At 38.9% G+C, this 10,413-nt stretch overlaps 1 protein-coding gene across 3 annotated transcripts in view; it reads right to left on the bottom strand.

Annotated features, from left to right (window-relative positions):
• Positions 1-1,111: 1,111 nt before the first annotated feature.
• Positions 1,112-10,413, bottom strand: part of VNN1 (vanin 1) — a 34,359-nt gene continuing 25,057 nt past the window's right edge. Inside the window, exons 6-8 of one of the 3 annotated variants that reach the window (XM_007456532.1) lie at positions 6,657-6,827; positions 5,522-5,656; positions 1,112-1,246 (exon numbers count right to left, since the gene is read on the bottom strand). In XM_007456532.1, the coding sequence (XP_007456594.1) occupies positions 1,244-1,246; positions 5,522-5,656; positions 6,657-6,827 (309 nt within the window). In that variant the 3' untranslated portion in view covers positions 1,112-1,243. Of the gene's footprint in view, positions 1,257-5,394; positions 5,657-6,656; positions 6,828-10,413 lie in introns of those variants that run through there. The other 2 variants (XM_007456531.1, XM_007456530.1) reach the window with 2 other exon arrangements.

The raw sequence follows: 10,413 nt of genomic DNA, 5'->3' as shown, positions 1-10,413 counted from the left end.
TTGAAAGTGAATAATTTTAGCAAAGGAAGGAGGAAAATACTATAGCAACATTTTGAGAGGTTTGGGATTTTTTATAAAAAAAAAAAAAGGAATGAATTGAGATGGAGAAAATGTCCCCACCTTAAGCCCACATGAATCCCTCTCTCCCACCTCTACTGTCTTCCTAAGTTTCTATTAAAGAATCCATTGAAGCAGCTCTCCTATCATCACAAAGATGCATTGAGTGAGGAATAAAGGAAAAGACAAAGAGCTGGATAAAGAGTCACAGCCCATTGGTTCCCCAGTCGGTGTCCTACAGCACTCAGAATGTGAGAACTTGCCATCATGGTCATAGCCTCCACATTCTGGAGTTGTGGCCGGCTGCTCAGCTGGCCCTTCTATCCTGGTCCTGGCATCTGGGCTCTCTTCACGCATCATCCTGCCTCAAAACTGCATGAAGAATCCCATCAGTCCAGGTCAGCTGTTGTCAAAAAACCACCAGACGTGGAGTCCCCTTGATCCTGACACCAGTCATGTCCCTGTGCGGTATGAACAAGATCGTTGAGATCTTGGCTTCTCCAGCATCCATGCCCAGGAAGTGTTTGACTGTAGGAAACCCAGGTTCTCTAAGGTTGTACTGAAACCACAGTCCACGACTAGGGAAGCTCACAAAGTCTTTATCCTTGGCCGTTGAAATTTACCAAGTCCTGAGCTATGAGCAGAAAGAACAGTACAGCAGCCAAGTGCTCCTGCCATGCCTGCAGGCTGAAAGAAAATGAGATTGTGGCACAGGACACCTCAGCCCTCCGAGTGCAAGCCAAGCACATTTCCCGGTAGGGTGCATTTTTGATTGCTCTCTTTTGAAGAGACTCGTTTGTCTCCTGTCTGAGAGCACCATACCTGAACAAACCTTTCTGTCATAAACACTTTTCTAGTAGTACAAACACACTGACTCACATTTTAATCTACACCTGTGTCCAGCTATGTGCTCCCACATGTGCTATGGTCTGTGTGTGTGGTCACCAAGGTGTGTGCGTGTGTGTGTGTGTGTGTGCGCCCACATATGTATGAGTGAACACGTGTTCTTTTGCATTACTCTCCATTTAAAAAACCTTCATCTTTAGTTTAAAAAAAAGTACCATATTTTTATTAGATTATGGAGAACTCTGACGGTTTTCCTCCCCTGCTATTCTCTTTCCTCCCTCCCATTCAGTGTTGTTTCACGTTAGACCTTATTTACTTTTCCATGCTGCTGTCTTTGGATTCACTAAGAACAACTTTGGTGAAATAGCAGATCTCAGTTTTCAAAAGTACAAGCTCTTATTTGTTTAATCTTTAAATTACCATGATAAAATGCTATACGAAATAATAGCATGACACTGCAGCACTGTTAACGTATAGGTTGTTTTCCTCACATTTTAAGTTTTGGTGATAACTGTCTTCATATTTAAAGTGTTATTTAGATTTATTAAGTCCCATATTTACTTACTATTTTATCTACTCCATTTCACTTTAATAATGCCAACCACGACCAGGTAAGAATAGAATTATTAGAACACAGATTTGGTTTTGCACCATCTGTACCTAAATCACTAATCCCATTGTACACAAAAGCATGCTGCCTAAGTATTACTAGTGGATGTGAGGTATTTTCCCCATCTAAAAATTTTATGTTCTTTTCAGAAACAAAAATTAAACTGATGCATTTGGAACATGCCCAGAACATCCACAAGACAGAGGATCAAAGGAAATGTGAGGCATGAACAGTTATTTTCCATGTAGGAGTCAAATGCTATATTTCAGAACAGCTTTTGATATTGATATGATTTCCTATTTGACCTTTTCCATGTTCCTCTTGATATCCAAAACACTTCAATTATTTAAGTGGATTTTTCCATTTTTAATACATATTTTTATAAATTATTAGGAGAAAAAGACCTTGATGATTAAAAAAACATTGGCTCATTAAGTAAACATGTAGCTTTTTAAAGACCCTTTTTCCTAGTAGTGTCAATTCCTGAAGTAATTCTCACTCTAAGAAATTGTATAAGATAGTGTTTATTGTTTTAAGGTGTTAGGTTTGGTGTAACTTGTTATGTCACAATGGATAACATGTCACAATGGATAACTAATACATTTGTTAAGATTGAAGAGAAAAAGAAACATTTAGGGTTTTTTGAAGCCTTCAGTATTTTAACCCTATTACTGATATGCATCAGCATGTTTTCTGTTTTAAACTAAAATTGTAGGACGGTATTGAGGCTTATCATGCTGATTCCTATTCCTAAATACATAAGGAGCTTCCTTATTTTCAAATAGGTTTTTTTTTTTAAGTCAGTTAATGTTGTCCAAAAGCACAAGATGAATTTTACTTATATATTTATTGGATTATATAGTATTTTTTAGGAAAAGCATCTGCCACAAAAATGTCTATTTCAAAAGGGTGCACTGCTGGCATGGATCACTGCTGCCAGTGCCCTGCTTTCCCTTGTAGAAGGTCATGTTTTGTACATTGTGAGGTTTGTATCAGGGCTATGTGGATATTCTATCAGGTGAGAGATGATTTGACTTCAAAGATGTTCTTTGTTTCACTAAGTTGTATAATGTCAAGGGATTCTGCTGTTACTAAAAGAGAATGTGTTTGATGCCAGATTGACTGCATAATTTCATCAATATGATTTTCTGTCTTCCTAACTCCAGAAGATCTCCAATAAGATGCTGACTTCACTATCATTTCATCAGCAATGCTTCTCTAAGAATATCTGGTGGAGTCTTGGGGAGCCAGGCTAGCTGGATATTCTTACTAGGTAAACATTTTGTTCAAGGTTCAATTAATGGTGGAAAATCAAGGTGGAGGGAGGGTGTTGGAATATGTATAACTTTGCTAGGGCTGCCATAATAAAGTACCACAGACAGGCTTAAACAACAGAAATTTATTTTCTCATTCTGGAGGCTAGAAGTGTCAGCATGATTGATTTCTTCTGAGGCCTTCTCTCCTTGGCTTGTAGATAGCCATCTTCCTCTGTGTCTTCACATGGTCTCCCGCCTGTGCATGTCTGTGGCTTAATCTGCTTTTCTTATAAGAACACCAGTCATATTAGATTAGGGCCCACCCTAATGACCTCATTTTACTTCTTTAAAACCCTATCTCCAAATACAGTCACATTCTCAGGTATGGAGTTAGGACTTCAACGTATGAATTTCAGGGACACATAATTCAGCTCATAAGAGAACTGAAATGTATTGTTTAGGAAAATAACTAACATATTACATAAATAAAATTGTTGGGAGTCAAGCAGAACAGAGTGAAAGATACGTGTTATAATAAAAGTGGTAACGAATTCAGACTTATTGTAGGTGATAAGGCTCAGAAATTGTATAAGAAATAAGAGCAGAAGAGTTAATCATGGAGAATCTCTCCATGGAGACTGGAGGTGAGGATCATTGGGGGCATCTTGGAATGGGCTGCCACAGTGAGAGTGTGTGTGTGTGTGTGTGTGTGTGTGTGTGTGTGTGTGTGTGTGTGTTACATCATCATGAAGTTGATAACGTAAATTATATCATTAAATGAGGAAGGGTCAAAAGTTTCTCTCTGGACCATTTACATTCGTCAAGGTATAAATAGATAGATAATTTTTTTAAAGTATATTTGAGCATTGGTCTTTCTTAGAATTGTGTTGTTTGTATCAAATGAGCATCACAAATATTTTATGCAGAAGAAAGAAAAATTACAGTTAAAAAGCACAACAGAGCTATGATTAAGGACTTCCCTGGTGGTGCAGTGGTTAAGAGTCTGCCTGCCGACGCAGGGGACACGGGTTCGTGCCCCGGTCTGGGAAGATCCCACGTCCCGCGGAGCGGCTGGGCCCGTGAGCCACGGCCGCTGGGCCTGTGCCTTCGAAGCCTGTGCTCCGCCACGGGAGCGGCCACAACAGTGAGAGGCCCGCGTACCACAAAAAAACCCCCCCAAAAACTATGATTAAAAACATATATGCATTAAAGAAATCCAGAGTGAAAAAGTAATCAGAGCTAGGTGTGGATGTAGTAAATAACATTTTTTAAAGTGAATTCACTGCTGCAATGTTAAATTTTAAGAAAAATCATTCTAAGTAAGCAAAGTTGTCACAGAGAAAAATATCAGATAGTATATTAATATAAGTAGTTCTTAGTTGATCTCCAGGAAAAATTTGAAAATAAAAACTAACAATTTCTTTCAAAAATTTTAGAACATACCAATGCAACAAAAGACTATGATGTGGTATCTTATAATGATTAGATATTAATCATGTTTATAAAAATTATATTCACTTTTTTGGGGTATTAGCCTAATAGGCATATTTGGTCATAAATTATTAAAGGTTATCCTTTTGTGGTGTTAATACAACAGAAAGCAAATTGAAATATTTTATTTCTCCTTGGGTGGAAGAATTGCAAGAAAGACACTCAAGGACTATTTGCCTATTCATTTGTATTAAAGGTTTTCAATACTATATAATCCATTGTTATTAATACTTTAGAGCAGGGGACAGCAATGTTTTTCTGTAAATGTAGCCCTTTTTAGCCATGTGGTCTCTATCACATCTAATCCATTCCACAATTGTAGCATGAAAACAACCATCAAAAATACTAAACAAATAAACATGACTGTGTTCAATAAAACTTTAGGTATGGAGACTGAATTTTGAATTTCAAATAATTTTCATGTGTCACAAAATGTCTTCTTTTTATTTTCTTTTTCAAACCTTTATAAACATAAAAACCTTTCTTAGCTCATGCAAAAACAGAATAACAGGACAGATTTGATAAATGTCTATTTTAGAGCCACCCTATTAGCTTGCTTACAGGTTGACAAGATAGGCAAAGCACTAAATAGGCAGGAAATCACCACTGAAAAGCACATAAAAAGCATTAAGGCTCTTGAGCAGATTCCTAGATGTAAGCCCAGCTGCCTTCTGGGATACCTTAGTGCTAGATATCAAGCCACACCCACCTGGCTGATGTTGAGTTCATTGATTTTCTAACTGAAATATGCAGAGTGGCTGAACTGTTGGAAAATATATGCACTTTGTACAATCAGAGGTGATATAATTTTAGCAATAAATACATTACAGTTGGTTTTTCTGTGATAGTCCTATATCATTGTAATAGCTAACATATATAGAGTGCTTTCCATGAGAGGGAACTTGTCTAAGCACTTTAACTGCAGTAACATTTAATTCTCACCAAAATAAACCTAACAGGTGGGTATAATTGTTGTTCTCATTTTACAGGTTTTACCTTTCAAAATTCTTTCACTGTTTATCTGGCTTATATTGTCGTGTGTGTGTGTGTGTGTGTGTGTGTGTGTGTGTGTATTTGTCTAAACAAAAGAAAAAATGTATTAGTAATTCACAGATATGATAGACCATGACCACTATTATCAAAATCCCAGACCCATTCTTCTTTTCACATCCACTTAAATGATCTGAAGTAAAAGAGAGAAAATGTAAATATTCTACCAACCTAATGAGTACACAATAGGTATGACAACTATGAGCGTTACTCTCAGTGCCTGTGCCATGAGGTCTGAGAAAGCATTTGGTGCACTATCCTTCTCATATAACCTTCCAAACAGAGTTACTGTCAAGATAGGTCCAGATGGTGGCTTCTGGCTGCACAAGCATCCATCACTTGACACCTATTTAAAACACAGGGAAGTTGACTGAGAATAACTTTCAGTTATACAACCTCACAACATACTCTTAAAATTCAGTACAACTGGATGAAGAAACAGTAAAAATAATGGCCAGATTCTATTCCATCTGAAATATGTGAAATTGAACAGAGTATAAGAAAAATTGGAGCTATGGAATTGGCACTGATTCATTTATTATTGAAATGCCCATAATCTATATCTTATAATTTACCCTGAGAGAGCATCTGATGAGTTAATAAACATAAAACAATGGATCTGAGAATAATTAAGAGAGAAATCTTGTTCTCGCCGACAAGGAAAAGACTCCTCCGAAGGGTCAGGTGGGCTTGACTAAGGGGGTTATAGGCTGAGCCTCTATCATCCCTGACACTCACTCACCACAGCCTCCCTACCTGCCTATTGTCCCCAGCTCCCCACAGCAACTGTTTGTTAGAGGAGAGGGGAGTGAGAGCAGGACCTGCAGGAAAAGTCAGTAGAAGAATGTGGCTGGACAGAGCACTTGCACAGTAATAAATTATTTCTTGCATATTAACAACAAAAAAAAAGGTTTTGCTTTCTTGCCAATTCAGCGACTCTCCAATTCTCTCTCAGCTTTTCCTTCTTTCCTTTTGTCTGATGGTCACACGGTGCCCTAGGCCATCCCTCCCCAATGACACAAAGAGGCTTCCTCTGGTGGGACTGGTCCTGAAACTCTTCTTGAGTCTTCTTTCTACTTGACAGACCGTAAACACCCCAGCCCACTCCCTGAAGCTCCCACAATAAGATATATTTCTTTATTCTCAAGGACACGCTCATTTATCTCTAAGGGAATTTTAGACAAGAGTTCCCATGCCCTCAGTGTCCTTGGTGAGCCCTAAAGACAATTTTACCCTTTCCAAATGAAGGTATTCATGATATCTGTAAGCACCTGGGCAGGTTTTCTACTCAAAAGATGCTTCCTCTTACATAAAATGAGTTGGCAATATTAAGCAAAAAATCGTACCTGAAATTCTCCAGGTGCAAGCTGAATTTCACTCAGCAACACCTCAGGGAAGACATACTGGGTTTCAAAAGTGCCACTGAGGGAGAACATTTCAAACCTGGTGGAAGCGGTTTCAACTGAATCACCACAAGTGTGTAAGTCCATTGTTTTACACTTCAACAGAGTACAAATCTAGGAACGTAAAAACAAAACAATAAGTCTTCGGAAAGCCAGTTGAAACATTCTCTTGACCTAGAAAAAAGTTCCTACGCCCCTTTGTTTATAATGTTTGTTATACTACTCCTTCCTCATTAGATTAATCTGGTTCATTGCTGAATACTATTGCAACTAGTAATAAAAATAAAGGACTTCAGACACTAGTGCTTTCTGCAGTTCACTGTAAACAGATTAAACCACGTAAAGAAATAATCAGATCCTTGGTCTATAGTCATGAACAATTATATCCTAATTGTTTTCAAGTTAGCCATGTTTTTAATAATCAAAAGTGTTTGATTATTTTTAAAAGTTTAGACACTAGTTTAATTTCTACCTTAGTGCCTATTTCTAACAATGAAGGAACTTTAAATTTGTACTGAGTCCTAGAGTTCATCTAGAGACAACTCTCGTGATCTGGAAAAGTCACATACCTTATACTTAGGCAGGATAATAACAGCTCTCATTATCCTACGTAGTTATACTGTACTACACTACAATACATGGCTATTTGCATGTAAATTTAAGTGTATGAATCACCTCACCATGCAGATGCAAAGTCCCCAAAAGGAAGATCCATCTTCATTTAACTCCATCTGTACTGCATCTTCAAAGCTTTACTCCAAGCCACCTTTATTTCTTGCCTGACTAAAGCAATAGCCCCTAACTGGTCTCCCTGCTTCCACTTTTGAAGTTGGAGAGCAAGCGTTTTAGGGCAAGTGTGTCAAGATGGGATACAAATAACTTTCAGATAAAGGTAGAATGAACACATGCTTCAATCTTGTTCCCTTGCAATCCTACTAAAGCCAACATTATTATTATTATTTTTTTTGGAAGATCTAAACCCACAAGGTTAGGAGAACAGGAGGATAGATAATGGCACAAGTTTAGAAGTTGGGGTGTTGATGCAAAAATGGTAACTAAGGAAGCAAACCAAGTGCCCATCAACAGACTATTGGATTAAGAAGATGAGGTACAGGGCTTCCCTGGTGGCGCAGTCGTTGAGAATCTGCCTGCCAATGCAGGGAACATGGGTTCGAGCCCTCGTCTGGGAAGATCCCACATGCCGTGGAGCAACTAGGCCCATGAGCCACAACTACTGAGCCTGCGCGTCTGGAGCCTGTGCTCCACAACAAGAGAGGCCACGATAGTGAGAGGCCTGTGCACCGTGATGTAGAGTGGCCCCCGCTTGCTGCAACTAGAGAAAGCCCTCGCACAGAAATGAAGACCCGACACAGCCAAAAATAAATAAATTTAAAAAGAAAAAAAAAGATGAGGTACATATATACAATGGAATATTACTAAGCCATAAAAAGAATGAAATATTACCATTTGCAGCAACGTGGATGGACCTAGAGAATATTATACTTAGTGAAATAAGTCAGACAGAGAATGTGGAATCTAAAAAATGATACAGGGCTTCCCTGGTGGCGCAGTGGTTGAGAGTCCGCCTGCCGATGCAGGGGACACGGGAGGATCCCACATGCCGCGGAGCAGCTAGGCCCGTGAGCCATGGCCGCTGAGCCTGTGTGTCTGGAGCCTGTGCTCTGCAATGGGAGAGGCCACAACAGTGAGAGGCCCCCGGACTGCAAAAAAAAAAAAAAAAAAAAAAAAAAAAAGATACAAATGAATGTGTAAAAAAAAAAAACTGAAACACACTCATAGATATAGAAAACAAATCTGTGGTTACCAAAGGGAAGAAGGAAGTTGCGAGGGACAAATTAGGGTATGGGATTAACAGATACACGTTACTATACATAAAATAGATAAGCAACAAAGGTATACTGTATAGCACAGGAAATTACACCTATTATCTTGTAAAAACCTATAATGGAATTTAATCTGCAAAAATACTGAATCACTATGTTGTACACCTGAAACTAACACTATATTATAAATCAACTAAAGTTCAATTTAAAAAATGGTAACTGATTTAACAGACCTAAGAAAGCCAAGTTCTGAACTAGCTGTGGGGAAAGGTAAGCATCAACCTATCTAAACTTTTGAGAATACTCAAAAGTTTCCATCTCTGGAAGCACTAGGTACCTCAGAAGCTGGGAGTAAATTGGGGTGCTTGAAGAAAGGAAAATTTGTGGGAAGTTGTTAAGAATGCCTCAATACTGAGTCCCCACCCATGGATGGGCAGCTACCCTTTCCCTCTTCCAGTAAAAGATGGAATACTTATTTCCAGAGAGGGTAAAGCAGACGATGTTTAGGTGGAGGTTTGAAAGACATATTTGAAGGGGATTCCTTGAATGAATCGAACTGAATGGTAAAACCATCCCCCTCCACCCTGCAAGGTCATTTCCCTCACCTGATTCTCTAAATGCTGTCAAAAAAGGCATTTATCCTTCAGGAATAGGGTTGCCAGATAAATTACAGGACAGGAGTCCCAGTTAAATCTGAAGTTCAGCTAAACTAAAAAAACTAAAACCAGTTTTTAGTATAAATATGTCCCAACTATTGCATGGACATACTTATTTTTTTTTAAGTTGCTGTTTATCTGAACTTTGAATTTACCTGGGCATTCTGTGTTTTTATTTGTTAAATTATTCAGGAAGGGAAATAGAAGAATTTTTCTTTTTGCGGTACGCGGGCCTCTCACTGCTGTGGCCCCTCCCACCGCGGAGCACAGGCTCCGAACGCGCAGGCCCAGCAGCCATGGCTCACGGGCCCAGCCGTTTCACGGCACGTGGGATCCTACCGGTCGAGGGTACGAACCCGTGTTCTCTGTATCGGCAGGCGGACTCTCAACCACTGCGCCACCAGGGAAGCCGGGAAATAGAAGAATTTTGAAACCTGGAAAACCTAAGCATCCCAAAGGGAAGTCTCTAAAGATACTTACCTCAGGGATTCCTCTAACCAAAAGCCCAGCTAGACCGTCCCTCTGTGAAGCTTAAAATTGGCAAGTATCACCCACATGCTCAGAACTTTTAGTCAGTTTTGGTAACCCTAAAAAGTCACCATATCCATGAAGAAAGCTTCTAGATTTAGAATTTTAAATTCGAAAACCTGTCTGGCACCAGTGGCTTAGCTAGGGGATCACTGTCCAGCAACAATAACAGAGGACTTCGTTTCACTTGACAGCACTAACCAACCTCCCAACACCAAGAAGAGACCTACCGCCGATCCCCTCAAGTGGAACCAAGACTCTGGGGCAGGCAGAGAAGCAGACAAGACTGAGAGGGAAGGATGGAAAAGAGGGAGGAAGAGCTGAGAGACTGCTGCCCTGTGTTTTAACCAGGTTTTGAAACTTAAAACTAGATCACAAAATAATAATAAAAAAATAATAATCACAATTTTTTAATTTTAAAAATATGGCAGTATAAAACCATATATATACCACATATGTAACACAATATATGTCAATATGCTGCATAATATATGATAATATTTATATGGCAATAAATATTCTTCTACAAGATAATTTTTTAAACTAATTTCCAATCATTGGACATTCTCTACCTGTGTTTTTTATACCATTTTTCCCCCTTTCTTCTAGCACCTCAGAGCACTGATAAGAAATACTGATTCCACTGGTATTTTCATCCTTTCCTTTCTTCTT

Source organism: Lipotes vexillifer, unplaced genomic scaffold, assembly GCF_000442215.2.
Source record: "Lipotes vexillifer unplaced genomic scaffold, Lipotes_vexillifer_v1.1 scaffold438, whole genome shotgun sequence".
Classification (NCBI taxonomy): domain Eukaryota; kingdom Metazoa; phylum Chordata; class Mammalia; order Artiodactyla; family Lipotidae; genus Lipotes; species Lipotes vexillifer.
The sequence above is the reverse complement of the archived record's forward strand: the minus strand, read 5'-3'. Positions and strand labels throughout refer to the sequence as shown.